Source organism: Rhinichthys klamathensis, unplaced genomic scaffold (assembly GCF_029890125.1).
Source record: "Rhinichthys klamathensis goyatoka isolate OS25496 unplaced genomic scaffold, OSU_Roscu_1.1 h1tg000053l_1, whole genome shotgun sequence".
Classification (NCBI taxonomy): domain Eukaryota; kingdom Metazoa; phylum Chordata; class Actinopteri; order Cypriniformes; family Leuciscidae; genus Rhinichthys; species Rhinichthys klamathensis.
This window is the reverse complement of record NW_026606598.1, coordinates 1664424-1681932: the sequence shown is the minus strand read 5'-3', so window position 1 is coordinate 1681932 and position 17509 is coordinate 1664424. Positions and strand designations below refer to the sequence as shown.

General features: G+C 37.6%; 1 protein-coding gene across 1 annotated transcript; it reads right to left on the bottom strand.

Annotated features, from left to right (window-relative positions):
* Positions 1-993: 993 nt before the first annotated feature.
* Positions 994-13118, bottom strand: vdac2 (voltage-dependent anion channel 2). The gene is made up of 9 exons (XM_056248099.1): positions 12962-13118; positions 10458-10529; positions 10313-10362; positions 9958-10110; positions 9815-9867; positions 7392-7619; positions 4187-4337; positions 2312-2369; positions 994-1899 (listed from the first exon to the last, which is right to left on the bottom strand). Exons 2-9 carry the CDS (start codon positions 10522-10524, stop codon positions 1808-1810), a joined length of 852 nt encoding a protein of 283 aa, XP_056104074.1. The 5' UTR covers positions 10525-10529; positions 12962-13118; the 3' UTR covers positions 994-1807.
* Between the last annotated feature and the right edge of the window lie 4391 nt (positions 13119-17509).

Genomic DNA, 17509 nt, shown 5'->3' with positions numbered 1-17509 from the left:
AAAAGATTTCCATTTCAAACAATGTTCTTTTGAACTTTCTATTCATAAAAGAATTCCGATAAAAATTTTAAGCAGCACAACTGTTCGATATTGGTAAGAAATGTTGTAATCTTAGGCAGCAAATCAGCATATGAGAATGATTCTGAAGGATCATGTGTCACTGAAGGCTGCAGTAATAATGCTGAAATTTGAAAATTCAGCTTTACCATCACAGGAACAAATTTCACTTTAAAAAACATCAAAACAGAAAACTGCAATTGTGATCTAATACAATTTCGCAATAGTTTTTTTTTTTATCAAGTAAATGCAGCCTTGGTGAGCATAAGCCTTTCACAAAAAAAAAAGTTCCAACCCCAAAAATTTGAACAGTATAAGATGGTGACCAAAGACAGTATATTTTTTAATGTATTAAAGTAAACCTTCTACAAAATAATAAAATGACTATTACCATACATTGTAGACTCAAAACAGACATTTATGCAGATTACGTAAAATGTGAAAATTTGTCACATGCACAATAGCATTTCCCCAGTAACCGTAAACCCACAAAAAAAATGAAGTCCGGGTTGTTTTTTAAACCACTAAACCTGTCCTTGTTCGCCTAATTACACAGGAAAATAAAACATCCGTTTTAATCAAGTTATGTTCAATAGGTCAATACAAATGGGTGGAGAATATCAGATGTGAGAAAACAAGCAGTGTACCATGTTTTTACCAAGTGACATTCATTTCTGCCCAAACACTGAATATTTTTAACTGAACTGCAAAAGATACGAGAAGCTTTTATTCTACCTTTCAAAAGTGAATAAGCCCTTTAAATTTGCTTCCAATACGGTTGTGAACATTCAGCACCATTTTTCCTCTGCTGTGTGTCCACAATCCTGTTAGAACACAGACCTGCAGGCCCATTTTTGGGTTGCTAACACATTTCTGAGCTACAGTTTATATATGAAAACACATTTGCTTTGTAATCAAGAAGAACTGTATCATAAATGAGTTTAAATAGTTTATTGAAAAGTTCAAACATACACATAAGGACCTCTGAGGTATTGAGAAAGCTTGGCCTCAGGGAACCAGGGTCATAATGCAACACCGGGAGCAAAAGGTACTGAACTCAAACCACCTGTTCCACCTTCACGGTGAGCTGCGGAGAGTCATCTGTGCTGCAAATGAAAACTAAAGACCAGCCATGCCAGCTCTGGAACACCAGCGTTCATCTCCCCACTAGCCTACCCAAAAACTGCTCAGTTAAGGGCAGACTTCATGTACAACGGTTACTCTGGATGGCTGCCGAAGGAAAAGTAAACTGCTTAAGCTCGTCCTTGCGTGCATGGAAAGAAGAAAACGGTATAACAGTATTTAAATAATATCAGGTATAACCTTTAATATAGTTAAGTAGTTGCATGAATCGCATTCAGACGACTAAGGAATATCAGATACAATACAAATGATGAAATCAGGGACAGTTTTGTCACAAACCCACCACCGTCTAACTGAGAAAAGAACAACAGGATGCCACAGATGCCCTCCATCCCAGAGAGTATTGAATGACTGCGGCAGTGCTGGAGACAGATGAGGAACTTGATTTGTAGCTGAATGTCTATAAGAGAACAACTACAAACAGATACAAACAAGGGCATTTGGACCAGAAGGGGACAAAAAGAAACACCATGACATGATCGCTTTTGATGAGCCTTTGCACACATCCCATCCCATCCTGAATCCCCCTGCTGGTTGCTGTTGGAGTTAGATTTAAGGCCAGATTTCTCTGATATTCCCTTGTCCCTGATGTTAAGCAGGAGCAGGTTTAGGCCTCCAGCTCCAGGCCCAAGCCCAGCTTGTGGCCACCGGAATTGATGCTCTTTCCATCAACCAGGGCCGACAGGGTCAACTTGATGCCTGAAAAACCACCACAGAGTTAATCACTGGACCTTTTACAGCAGGGTTCCTGATCTGCAGAGTTTAGTTCCAGCCCTAATCGAACACGCCTGGACAAGCCAATCACAGTTTTCAGAGTTACTGGGAAATCACAGGCAAGTGAGTTTGATCAGGGTTAGAGCTAAACTCTGCAGGATTTGAGGAACCCTGTTTTACAGCATCCTAACGACATAAAAACTAAATTATTAAAAGGATGTTTCATGTTTCAAATATTTCCAAAACAACTTGTTTTATCAGTCTCCAAAGGTGAAGTCAAGCATATTTTGTGGTGAACAGATACCAACAATAAACTATTGTGAGGAATAAAAAACAAAACAATGGCTTTAACAGAAATTATCATGTGTGAATACTAAGAGGAAATGCAAGACTGTACCTGGTCTCAGAGTCTGAGTATAACCAACACCGACAAGGCTGGTGTTATTCACTTTAGCCTGTAGAAATGAGAGAAAACGTTGACTCATTTCTGAAGACATTGTGTGAACATGCAAAGCCAAATGTAACATTCAACTAGGGCTGGGGCGGTATGGATTTTTTCTAACCGCGGTTGAAAAGCAAGATATTCCCACGGTATAGCAGTAAACCGCTTTAAACACCCCCCCACTAATTGCCTGGAATTAATAAACAAGAAGCAAATATAGCAGACATATAATCAGGATGACGTGGAAGCGCCGGTGCGATCTCTTGCGCGTGAACTGGAGCTCGTCTCATAAATAAACCGAAACTCGTGCGCCCATCGGAGACGGAGTTCACTGCTGATATTCTGAGGATACAACATAGCCAATAGGCTATACTAGGGACTTTAGCCTTTAAATATCTTTGCTGAATGCGCAGTCTCCTTTCTAGGACAGCCAAGAGCTTTCTAGCCTCGCGGCAGCAGCGCCTTGCATCGCTCATAGACCTAAAAACTGATCAAAAAACGAAAATTGATCAAAAAACGTTGCTGGATGCCGGACAGATGATGAGATTTGTGCTGCGGTTCCGTTGCAGATGAAATAATAATAGCCCATCCGCGCATCTCTAATACAAATGTAATGTTATTATGTGTCATGGAACATTGCGCTCCCCAACTCGCGAAAGGGATTTGCTCCATCTTTTGATAAGTTTTGTTTAGAAAACCTTGAATCCATGTAAGACACACTATCATTAGAAATAATCCATGTCATTAGAATCAATGAATCCATATCATTAGACACAACGTGCACATGTGCAGGCCAATGTTGTTGTTTTTTTTGCGGTGATGACGGTGGCGAGCTCAGACCCGCGGTTGGAGTCACGTGACCGCGGTATTGCGGTAACCGTCCCAGCCCTACATTCAACAAACACACAAATGTAACAAACACATTCACGAGGAGCCTGAGTTCCTGTCTCTTGAACAAAAGCTGTACTTTTAGTAGCGCCTCATGAATTGTACTTCGGTTCACAGAGTTGCCATCTGATACTCAACAGCACACGGGCACAGACCTTTGGCAATGGGTCGATGCCAAATTCTGTGTAAAGAATCGATATAAAAGCTGTACTAAAATATGTGTGCTCTGATGGCCAATGGAAATCAGAGGTGGCTCTGGGGCATCACAGCAGCATTAAACTTTATAATGGTCAATCAGCACACATCGTTGGCTGTGAATGAGAACTATTGATCAATAATTGAGACACATTGTGTCCGTCATGATGAAAAACACTGCTAGGTTGTTTTGTAAGATTCTATAAAATAAAGCTCTGCCTTTTTGGCCTTGGCTGTGAAATTTATTCCTGTATGCATTTATTTGCAGTGCAAAGATCAGTGAAGATCAATAATAATCCATTAATAATGAAAAATAATCATTTGGAGAAACCAACAGAATGCATTAGTAATTCGATGTTCTCTGCACCCTTTCCTATTTATGGAGAAAAGTACATTTAGGGTACATTTACACAACAACGATGTACTAAAAATGGAAACGTTTTTCCTTTGCATTTTTCACATACAGACGACAAAGTTGTCAAAATGATCCCGGTTCACACGGTTCCGCGAAAAACGACTAAAAATGCTGTATTCTGCTGCCAGGCCAGTAGTTGGTGATGTGACTTTGTAAAGAAACAACGTGCCTAAAGACTGAACACATATTTGGGGTTCCAGGCCCCCAAAACGCTGTTGTCGGGTAAATGAACAGCAAAAATGCATAAAAAGTTTGCCATTTTAAGTTGAAAAGGGTGCAGTGTAAACGGCCCCTTAGAAATGTAGAAAAATTAGCAATACGACTTTACTCACACAGATGGAGGCGTCTTTGTCCAGCTGATACTTGGCAGCAATGCCGAAGCGAGTGCTGTTGTTTCCTGCTGTCCAGGCCAGATTCACCGCTGTCTCCAGTTTATCACTCACTTTCTGGTAGATGGAGCCACCAAACTCTGCACCATCATTACTGGATGGATAGACAAAATTTAGTTTAACCAAGGGCCAAAAGTTACACATTGCACCTTTAAATTGCAATAAATGAATCATTTATAAATGCACATTAACTCAGGATAATTCTACAAAGAGTTTTTCTTGCCATTCAGATTTTATAGAGATTGCACTCACAAAGAATAATTACTAGACAAAATATTTTAGAGAAAAAATGTGTATTCCCATAGCCTGGCTAACGCCAGACCCAATTCTCGTTGAGACTTGGGTCTGGGAACCACATGTTCATTTTCTCGTATTTGAGGCGTGGTTTACGAATGCCCAGAGCCGTTTATTGGGTGCTAAGAATGTCTATCAAATGCGCCTGTACGTAGCTCATAGCCAATCGTTTCGATTATACCAGATGACGTATGTAGAGCGACAGAAATTAGACGAGGGAGACGACGATGGCCGATGGGTCAGAGATTTATGTGTAGCCTACACGATGGCGTGTATCTAACGGCCGTTTCACACCGCATGCGTGAGCGGCGCGTATTTTTTTCGGCGTGCATGTTAAGCAATGACTGCATTCACACCGGGAGCAGCGCGTGAGCGTCGAGCAGGAGCGGCGCGTGAGCAGCAGTGAAGCGGGGGTTTCGAATCTGTTTTTTGCTGCATTGCTCACGCTAAATTAAAGTGAAAGCACACTTTTGATGGACAAAAATAAATGTGATTTCACACAAAAATTGCCACAAAAAGTTAACAAGAACTTGAGTAGGCAAATAAAAGAAAATAAAGACTCTAAAATATTTATAGAAGATTTACCCGGTAAAAACTTGTTTTTAATTATTCAGTTTGGGTGAAAGTTGTGTATTATATAAATAAATAAAAACTAAAGTAAACTAGCCAGAAAATATATATAAACGTTAGTTCATGTAACGTTAACACACAGACAGCTACAGGCTAGCACAACCCAAATCAAACCCGAGTGTGTGGTTTATTTGTGTGTTTTGTTTTTTATCCGCGGAGTTGCGGTCTTGTAAACATCGAAAGTATGACTGAAACTAATAGATTGGAGCCATTTTCTGGGTTGTTTTGTTGTATTACATTTAACTTATATGCGAATGTTGTACACCTCCCCATTACAAACTTTCAAGACTATCAATGTTATAAAATGACCAACTTCTAAAAACAAATGTATAGTTGTCTTTGTAAAGAATTGCTCGCTTATATATAATGCCGAAGTCATATTTCAATGTCTTTGGAAAACAAGAAAAAACACAAAATGACTTAAGCAATTATGCTATGAGGCTAACGATATGTAGCTTTGGAGCCGCTGCTGTGACACTGTCTACAAACGCTTCCAGTGTGAATACTCTCGCGCGTCTGCAGCTGCAGTGACGATGTTACGCTGACGCGCTGCTCAAATGCCGCTCACGCTTGCGGTGTGAAACCTATGTGTGAAACGGCCGTAAGGCTGCATCGAAAGGTAACTTCGCGTCTACTGCCATGTTTGATCCATAGGTATAAACAAACTGCTTCGGTGTGTCGCATAGACGCGTCATCGTCTTGCTGCTCCCTCCCCGTTCTGTGATTGGTTCCCTAAATGAGGCGAAAATTTGGTCCATGGTATCCATACCGCCTTTCAGCGTGAATAAAATCACGCTGCGGGAAGGCAGTATGGGGAAACCCAGACTAGTATTCCCATGACTTTAATGCTAATTCTCAATATTTCATAATTACACATTATTTAAAGCTGCAGTCCGTATCTTTTCCTCTTTGTCGCCATCTCTCTGTTCGAAATCTGTAACTGCAGTGATTCGCGGAATTATTATCTTTACGTGGGTTGTAAATCGGCATGAAACAGCGCGGATGAACACAGTGCTTTGAGGCGAGTGGTGCTGTCAGTCACCGCGCTGTGTGGATACTGTCATACAGAATCACAGATTCACTTTTTGAAAGTTTGACCAACATAAGAATTTTCATAAGAAAATGTCTTCTGAACAAGTAAGTAAAATCCATTTTTTTTGTTCTGACCAACTAAGGGGGAAAAAGCATTCGACATGATAAGCTTCGTTAGATTTAATCAACGCGATTTAGAGCAACCGTGCAAATTATAGCCTACTTTGTTCTCAAATTGTTCATGTTAACAACATCAGCATTGCGTGACTAATGTTAAATTTAATGTGTTTTATGGTTAGCAGCTACCTGCGTAGTTCAGAATTCATATTCTCCATAATAGCAAAACGAAAAAGAGAAAGGCACAACCAAAGGAAACTCCATAACTGTGTGAATTAAGAAAACGTACTGTTACACGATTGAACTATTGAAATGTCTTACTTGTTCAGCAGAAAAAAGCCGTCTCTTCTTCCGTTTTGAACCCCTTCAAAACACGGAGTTCACGCACTTTTCAAAAGCCCCGCCGATGTTTAAATCCTTGTTCGCATGAGACGGTTTCTTTCTCTTTCTCTAGCCACCTTAAATCCGAAGTACAAAGTCTTTTGGGTTTTATAACTGCTGAATCTCCAGTTGACACTGATGATTGTTGTTTGGATCTTTCTGGATGCCATAAGTTTAATTATGTAAAGTGCTGCGAGAAAAGCCTATACATCTAAACATCTCGTCACGCGCAGTATAGCCGGCTAGCCGAAACTCCTTCTTTATGTGTACGGGTGTGACGTCATGACGCAAAGACATGCTCGAATTTCCCGCGGAAACCCACCAGTACCACTGGAATTAAAATCATTATTACAAGCTAACCGTTTTGAATCTAGCTATGGCAAGCAGATAGTTTTGACCACTGGCAGAATAAGTTTTTTTTAATATAATTATTTTGGATTATTTTTTAACTTAAAAAAGTTACAGACTGGAGCTTTAAAAAAACAAAAATCCTTTCATATGTCCAGGTTTTGAATGGCCTGGCATATTTATAGAAACTCAATGCATCATTCCAGGGAAAACATAGTACAATTCCTGACGTCCTAGCCAGCTCTGTGTACATAATTTCTCATAATATCAACACTTCCCTCCACTAAAATAAACCAGGTCCAAGTCACATGCACTTAGAATGATGTAGTGACGCTTCAAGACTTACACATTAGTGTGCAGCTGGAAGTCTCCTGTTTTGTAGCCTACAGCAAAGTTGTTCTGGGTCATCTTGGACTTGGCAGTGTCGAAGGACATCTGGTAACCAGCGAGCCATCCCTCATAGCCCACCACTGCAGCGCCGTGAATGGTCGGGCCGGCAAAGTCGAAGTCAACATCACAGCCCAGGTTGACGTACTCGCGCTTGTACGCAGTCTTGACTTTTCCACTCTTTTTTCTGTTCATGAAGGAAAATAAACAATTTAGCATCCTCTTTGGTGGAATTACATTTGTTTACAAGATGTTTTTTAAACATGGATTATCTGCCTTTTGACTAGCCATAACCCAAAATTCTGATCTGCAGAAATATAAACTGTTTAGATTGTTAATGTTCCCTCCCTTCAAACAAGTGATACATTTGTGTAATAAATAACTTAACATGAAATAAGCATGCAGTTCTCTTGGAAAGCATTTGGATAAAACCACACTAAAAATATAAATATCAATTTCACTGCTGTAGATAACCAAATCAAGCAGCAAATAACTAAATTCTAGACCACCTCTTTTAGTAATGTTTATATACTATTACAGCATTTATATTTTGAATTTGCTTTTATGTTTATATTTCCATTTATTTTTCATCTTAACTTTAATTGTATGCTTTTATCTTTTTATGTTTTGTTTTTATTTTAGTTCAACTTTTAGTAATTTTATTTTAATTCAGTTAGCCGCCAAAGCAAAATTTATTCTAATATTTATATTCTTATAGCTTAATTTCAATTAATGAAAACATTTTGTTTGTTTTAGTTAACAATACATTTTCAGAATTTCCTAAGCCATTTTTTTACCCAGCTGATGGCCAGCTGATTTTAATGGATGTATTAAGTCAGTGTAGTTCATATTTTCTATGAATATGATCCACTAACATTGGACAACCAGAAAGAGTTACAACACTGTCTTAATTTTGCATATTAACTGTTTTATTTTTTTAAACCCGTCAAACTTTTGTGAATATTTAGCTTGAAAAGTGTGCTTACGTGATCTTCTTTAAAAAATAAATGCCACATGGTGTGATATTTTATTATTCATACCTGTTCAAATACTATTTGGGACTGCATCATAAATCATCTATTTAGGCCAACAATGTAAAATAATAATTCGCTTCCATCATGATCCAAAAAACCCATCTGACTTCAAGACAATCCAAATCCAGATTCAGATACTGTAGTGAAGGACATAAAGTCATGCGTTGGTCATACTATTTCATTCACTGCACCATTTATAAACAACTTAAAGCTCAAGTCACAGCTTATACTGAGCTGAGGGCAAGGCTAGCAAAAAACAGCCCATTTTGCATTGTCTGCACAATAAAACAGAGCAAACAGCAGTGCTGGTGAAATACACTACCATTCAAAATTGAGTGTTTTTTTTTTCTTTTGCAAGAAATTAACACTTTTATTCAGCAAGGATGCATTAAATTGATTTTAAAAAAATTACAGTAAAGACATTTATAATGTTACAAAATATTTCTACTACAAAGAAAACTGTTCTTTTGAACTTTATATTCATGAAAGAATCCTGAAAAAAACTATCATGGTTTCCACACAAAAATATTAAAGGTGCAGTAAGCAATTTCTGAGAAACACTTGATATCTGAAATCTACCCAAACAAACACTTCCTTTCATTGCTCCGCCCCAGCTCCAGACAAACAATAGCACTCAAAACTGTCCTGTTACTATAGCTAACATTACAACAAATCTTGGTTCTGTGAAACATAGCAAATGTTAGTTACACACGAATGGAGCAGAAATACACAACCTTGGTATCGGTTTTCAGGCCTTCCAGCTTAGGTCTCTCCAGTGCTGGATACCAGAAAGCTGTTCTAATATTAACATGGATCCTAAAGCTCTTAACTGATTAGAACCCTTGTATTTCCAGTGATGTTTACAACTGTAATAATAATAATAAATCAACCTCAAGCTTTTGAACAATATATAACAGTGAATAAATCAACTAATCTTCCTCAGACACACTGCTCTTCACTCCACTGCTACACGATACAAAGCCCCTATCGTGAGCTACATGAGCCTATACATCAGCAAAGGCCATGTCAGCACGACTGTCATCTGAGAGCACAGACCCTAATGACACCAGACAGGTGCCACTCTCCTGAACCATTTACAGTTCTCAGAACATGAGGGCTGCGATGTCCAGCTTGTGTGAAAGTAACCATGAGATATGCATCAATGCACAACAAAACAACTAACTTTGTCACATGGCGGCACTTGAATTGCTCAATACAGTATTGAGTTACAGTCCAGCGTGAGACAATATAGCATCTCCCACGACTGAACTACACACGTGCACAGAGAAATCAGTGTTTCCATCCAAATCTGAAGCTTTGGAGCCAGTGGAGAAAAGGAATTATTTACCCTGTGTTTGGTGAGAAGGTTGTGTCAAAGGTCAGCTTCAGTCCCTTTGCAATCTGGAAAAAGTGACAAAGCAAATTATTATCCACACTAAAAGAAATACACCATGATTGGTGACCATTCAGTGAATAAACCTGCATTCAGACCTGGTCTTCAATGGTGATCTCTGTGCCCAGGGTGTTGTCAGTGTTCCACTTCTCTGTGAAGGTCAGACCATACTCAGACCTCTTGTATTTGGTTTCCAGGCTGCCCACCACTTTGCTGGTGTCAGTGTTGGAGGAACCAGAGGTCTTAAATTCCTATAGAGACAGGAAAGAGAAATATTTCAGATCATACGTTTTGTTTTATCCAATAACTCATAGTGGTTTTGTGTTAAATGCGTTAAGAGCCAACATAAGGAATAGGCTACATGTATATGGAATTAACTAATGTGTTTTGAATTAAACACCCAGGAAGTGACAAAAGCAGTGGTTACATATTTAATGAAAATAAAAGTCTCACCACTCCACTGTTTGATTTTGTCTTGACATCGAGCTTCACCATACCGAAACCTTTCAGAAAATAAACCAAAGGTAACGATTACAGAGAAAAAGAGAAAACTAATGGTAATTTTTCACATGAAGCAGTGGAGTTTTAAAAACGTTACCATATCCTTTGTTGAAGATATCTTTGGCAGACTTGCCAAGATCAGCATATGTTGGGGGAACAGCCATTTTATCTATAAAAACAAACATGTAGGAATAATGAGTGGGTCAGGAGAACATCACAACATTAGTACACCTGTTCAGAATACAGCAGAGGCAGATCAACACATTTAAATGGTAACAATTGATCTGAGCCATTCAATAGTTTTAGGACGTTTTGGGTGGTCTACGGTATCTCTAGCTTTTCATGGTTAATCGTAGTGAGACAGTGTCATATCAGTTTGATAAATGCCCCAGCCTGAATGCAGCTGCTCTGCTCAAGCTAATCTGAACTGACAGCAGGCCACACCTAACCGAGTCACTGCGTCGGGAGGTGACTCACTCACCGACACACTCCACACTGACCTACAAGTGTGGAACATGTGTGCAAGTCAGCATGAGAAGCAATTATGTGAATGGAAGTGAGGGGTGGAGACACCTTAAAAAAAAACAGCAAGCCTAGGCTTTAGTCTTTGGTATAAGGACTGCATAAAACAAATGTTCAAATGCTTGTTTTCTGTTGGCTGTGTACGAGGAACAACACACAGAAACTGTGCAGTATAAAGGCTGTGTCTAAATCAGGGGTGTCCAATTTTGCTCCTGGAAGGCCACTGTCCTGCACAGTTTAGCTCCAAACCCAATTAAACACACCTGAACCAGATAATCAAGGTCTTACTGAGCATACTGGAATCTTTCAGGGAGTCGTGACTCGTGTTGAGGCAAGTAGGAGCTAAATTCAGGACAGTGGCACTTCAGGAGCAGGATTGGACACCACTGATCAAAATTGTTGAATATATGCAAAGAGATGATCAATTCATTTCATCATGGAATACCAATTAAGAGACTACTCACAATGCAGTATGCAAATAGATGTATAATAAATTAAAAAATCACAACTCCACATGCAAAATTATGTAGACATTGATAACATGAATCTGTAACTTTCTACCCCTGTAAAGCTGTGCTCACATGAGAAATATGCAGGCATGCACCGAAATGAGAATTCTGGGCCGAAACCGAAACTTCTGGATGCACTTGGCTGAAAAATAACTTTTAAAAAGCATTTAATTAAATTCATGTATTACATTTAATAAATTACTATTAAATACCAATATATTATTCTTCATTCAGTCCTATGCAACAGAATCAGATTTAACAGATTTATTTTTTGACCTATTATCCATAATGCATGTTCCTACAAAGCCATATTTGAATTGGAATGAAATGGATGTTGCAGTAGTTTTTTCTTCCCTTTTGTGACTTATATCAGAGTGAAATAGCTTCTCAAAAAAAAAAGGAAAAATAGTAGAGATTTGCTATTGCTGTGATGTCATGCGAGTGACAGATTATCCGGCTCTCTCGCCAGTTAAACGCATCATCAGAGAAGAGATGTCGCTGCAAGAGGGAGAAGTTATTTTAAAGAACACAAGGTCACATGAATTAAAAAATAATAATGGTGTGCACAGATAAATAATTTATAATAAATATACAATATTCCATTTCCCCTGACTGGTCAATCTGGTCTATTCCAGTCTCCCAGGCTTTAACACTCCCCTTTATCAGCATGGGAAAAAACATCTAACCAGAATGTTGGAGGAATAGCAGTACAATTACACCTGGCAAGCACTGCAAATAATGCTGAGACAATCAGTATTGGGAAATAGACTAAAATTATTTCCAAATTGAGCTCGATATTACCAATGTCATAACATAATTCATCACTGTGACCTTTATCATACAGGTAATGTAGTAGGAACGTCTAGTCCTGTAGACATGACAGGCGTTTCTATGTCTTTCTGTTCAGGAAGTAGTAAATTACAGATGAATTATTCTTCCAGCATAGAAACAATTCCATACTAGTCCTTATAACGTACAAACCGAAAGCCTAGGGGGAAAATTATACGTGCAGAAATCTTATCGCTTAATAATCAATTTAGCTGGGGTTTGAGAACTGCTTTATTATAAAGGGCAAAGTAAGGGCAAGGCTATTTGCGGATCTCCTTCCCCATTTTAACTAGCCGCAGGAAAACCGCATGGTGGTCAAACGTAACACTTAGAACAAAACCAGACGACAGGTAGCTTACAGCACGACCTATGGTTAAATCTTAAGCAATACAGTGACACAATATCACCAAAAAAGATCTGTTTGAGACAGGCTCTAGCACTGTGACTGTGAGGCTGCACTCATGGCAGTCAGCGGAAGCTCACACACTGGTCAGTTAAAGCTACACTGTAGATGAGGCTGTAAAGCTGCTGACTCGAGCTCTTGTCACGCTATAGCAGAACTCAGGCTGTGGCTGCTGCGTCTCTCTGGCGGTGGGACATTAGAACAGGCCGATAGTCCGAGCTCTGAGTGCATCGGCTAATGCGAGCTAATGCGCTAGCACTGAGTAGAAAGCATGCAAATTAACAACTCCGAAGCTGATATGGCCGTAATATATGATTCATGCTTCTCACACTGACTTACCTGTCAAAATGAGTGGAGTGGAGTTATTCAAGTACGCCTGCTGAAGTTATTCCCAGCGCTGAGCCAAAGTGGAGGGTCTGGCCAGTTGGAGGGCGAAATGAAGGAGACTGTAATGTAACACACCCGTGCCGAAAGACTCCTGCTCAAAGGACCCCAGGCTGTCCCATCGGTGCCTGACGGTAAATGTCAACAGCCAAGAACAGATGTGCCTTGCACTGTATACTTTTTTTTTATGGCGCATTGCTTGTTTGACATAAAAAAAATGACCCATAAACATTTGTTGTTGTTGTTATTATTCAGTAGAATAAAATCCACGAGAATATGTACTGAACATTACTTTTTGATCACATAAGTGAAACAATATTAAACATTTTAATAGGATTTATTTTTATTACTACTTTAATACTATTTTTAGTCATTCTAGTTCTTTAATACTTACACTTATTTCAGTTAGGGTGGATGGGGTAAAACCTCAGTAGTGGGGTAAGACGGCCTCTTTGAATCGTTGTGCATTTTGTTCTATTACAGCTAAATTAGCAAATGTTTCATCATTATCATCATCATACATGCTAAACATCTTAGGCTACACATTTTAAAAGTAAATGCACATTGTTCTTAAGGGGGCATCTTCCGCCATGTTAATTGTTAAGACAACATTTTGTTCGAGCTAAAAATGTAATAAAACGTATGTTTAAATAAAAAAAATGTAATTTTATAAAATCTAATATTTATATTTTGTTTCGGCTTTATTTTAATTGCTTAATTAAATATTTTATTTTATTTTATTAGTCAGTGTGTGATAGCACTGCTTTCTGGCTTTCATTTCAATGAAGGTAAAAAACGAAAGTGTGCTTCGTTTACATGGAAATGATTGTTGAACTTGAGTTACGATTCTGATTCCTGAAGCTATAAACATTGCTATTTAGCTTAACATATTGGCTATTTTAAATAGAGAACATGTTGCCATTTACTCTGCTAAAATCATAGGGGTCTCTTTGTGTTTCCAGAGAGTTTGAGTGTCTTTCATTTCACTTCACTTTCAAGTAAGTTGGATTGTAGAGCTCGATGACTCACGAGCACGAGCAGGAGCAATGCATTCACTGGCCTATTGGGGGTGCTAAAGCATCTCTATGGTTGTTCATGTGTAAAAAAAAAAAAAAAAAAAAAAACATAAAGGGGGGGGGGGGGGGGGGGGGGGGGGCACTACTTTCAGCTAGTTTGTTCTTTATGTTGTGATGTTTTACACGATTTTGCTGCATCTAGTTATTAATAAAATGACACATAATACCTGAAAGCGCTAAAATGCTATTGTATTTTGTTGTATTCATGCGTGAATTGGAACTACTATTTTGTGTTGTGTAGCCTAATGAGTGGAGAACGGAAGTAAAGAGTAAAGAAGACGGATCATTAATATGTAAATTCTGTATATATGCTACTGTATAGCTGCTACTACTACATTTCTCTGGTTAATAAAAAAAAAGTAAACAAGACGGATCCTAATTTATCTAAATGTGAAATAACTATAATAAATAATAATAATAAATAAGTTCTGAATTTTGATGATACTAACAACACATTTAAAATTAATTGGTCGGAAAGATGATTGCTTGAAACAGATTCTATGTGGTATTTTATCCCTGATAACATATTTAATAGGGTAGGTGGCCTTTCTTTTTCTTTTTTTGATGAAATGCAATTACTCCACTGGTAAATTACCTATTAAATTGGTTCTACAAAACATTGCACATTAAAGTTTTAAAGGTTAGAAGGCCACATTATTATATAAATAAATAAAATCATAATAAAGGGCCTCACAAAATTTTGAGCAGCAAATGATAACTGCACTAATTTAAATATGACATGCAATTCATCTACATCTAAGTATTTTAACATTAATCCACACAACAGATGGATTTCATTTGGAATTTGGTTGTCTCTTCTTTTGACACCAACTAAACCATTTGATTCCATATGGACTGTGCTGTAAAAAAAAACACATTATGTTTGAAAAGATACATTTCAAGTGTATCAACTAATTGTCTGCATGAGTTCTTGGTCCCCGATGACTGCCAGATTTATCACTGTAACTGTGTTTTTGTAAACCTTCATTTGAAAGGTGGTCCTTCATGCTCAACATAGAGCTAAATAATAAATGACCTTTAATTTATTTGTTATAGTGCAGCTTTGCATTAGTTATGCTAATGTAGAAGAAGCAGATTGGACAAAAAAATGTGACTCATAAAAGCATTGAGCATCCTGTTCATAATTAACAGTGCTTAGTGCTGATTTAGCACTGTTTCCAAATGTGTGATGTTGGCAGGCTCATTTTGAACTGCAGATGATTCTGTGAAGACACCGAGGACAGCAGAATCCCTGCAGTGACCTTGAGAGCTGCCGCTTCTGCTGTGTCCTCTTGAGCTGAGGTCAAACGCATCAATTAGAGAAGTACAACGCATGACAGCATGTGCTTCTGAGGAAGAGTCCTCACTTTTTTTTTTATCTACATGAAGAGATAAAAAAATATTATGGTACATCTTTGTTAGACTCTAATCAGTTTATTGCCTTCATATCTTGTAACACGTTTATGTTCAATCAAATGTGTATTAAAGGCAAAGCCACTGTCCTGATAATATATTTTGTGTTCTTGTGGTTATTCCCATTTTGGCCATTCTTTCTCAAAAAAGAGATCTTAAAGTCACCATGAAATCAAAATTGATTTTTTTTTTTAATGGAATATTGCAGTATTTATTATAAATGATATATCCATGCATATTTCTTTTTAATTCATGTGCCCTCGTAATCTTTAATCATAATAAGTTCCCCTTATTCATGCAATGAATCTCTTCGTGATGACACGTGACTCGATGTGAGGGCGGGGCAACCTGTCACTCACATGACATCACAGCAATAGCAAGCCAAAATCATTCAATGAATTCCCGAATGGACACAATCAAATCCCACCCTATTTTTTTTCTTGTTTGAGAACCGTTTCACTCGGATATACATCAGAATAGGGAAGAAAAGACTTTCACAATTTCCGTTTCATGTCGACGTTAATCTCTAGAGACTAACCTGATACAATAAAGGTACACAAAAAATATACGCTCAAACATTTAACCGAACTAATAAACTAACAAGCGAATAAACTTAACGTGATGGATATTTGTCTGTCATGCATACATTTAACAGGTAAGAAGCAGGTAAGATTTCTGTAATAGTACTAATAAACTGAACGTGTTTCAAAATACACAGTAACCAGGTTTATATGATCAATAAATCCTATTTTCGTTCAATCTCATACATTTTATCTAATTTAATATGGCTTGTTCCACAGCTAACAATTCATACTGAATATTTTTTTTTCACAATTAAGAGATTTACGCCGATTCTAAGCACTTTTGAATAAATTCATTTTGAAAATATGATTATTTAAATAAAATCAAAAAGATATATATAGTTAATAATAAAGCATGCCATGATTTTTCTTTTTTTTTGAGTGCAGAATGTATGACTTACAATATGCATCACATAAATAGTTTATTAGTTTGTTAAAAATGTGTAATGGGGCAAATATGGTATGCAATTCAGATATAGGCATAAATATTTTATTTTGAGTGTATAATAATTAGAGTCCAGATGCTTTTAGATCAACGCTGGAGAGGTTGGATGTAAGGTCATTTTTCAGTGGCCATTTTACGAATTGAATTTTATTTTGCTCATGTGCTTTTGAAAATTTTGAAAGACCATTTGAAAGTTTTACGTTAAGGCACATTATGTTTATATAGATATTTCACACCAAACTTTATTTGAAAATGTCTTAGTCATTGTGTATGTGACTTAAATTCACGGTTTTCTGTGTCCTACCCAAAGGGGGAGCTAAAGACTATTATATATGTAAGCTGATTGAACCTTATGACCTTATGACCCCTGGGCTTATATCCACTCAATAAATTCTGTTTCTTTCTGTATATGACTCATGCATAGTGAATGATAATTTAATACTTCATATTCAATTTCTTAAATTGCTGGTAAAAAAAAAGAAGGGACTTTGGCACTGTTATGAGAATTAACTTAAATTAGCATAATGTCAATGTAATTATAAAATTAGGTAAGAACTTGAGATCTCACAGCTGAGAAAACAAAACTCACGAGTCAGTGACAAATAAACTGTGTAGTTCGACACTGGCTAATTTAAGATTTCTTTTATTGCTCCACTCAGTCTCCCTTAAAAACACAGCACAAATGTAGTCACTCATATCTCAGCGAAGGAACTAAAATCATCCGGATAAAGGTGGTAATACTGAGGAGAAAAAAGAGAAACATACATAAAATACAAAACTATACATGTAAATTACAGCCTTTTCAGTTTCACAAAACCAGTATTTATCCACTGAGAAAGCCACAGAGTGAAATTGATCAAATCCACTGATGTTATCTATTTGACACAGTGCTTATAAAAGGCCTTGACGACACATATAAATGACCAACTGAGAATTTCATTGAATTTTCCTATGGGAAATAATTTTCAACATATCCAGGCAGTTTTCA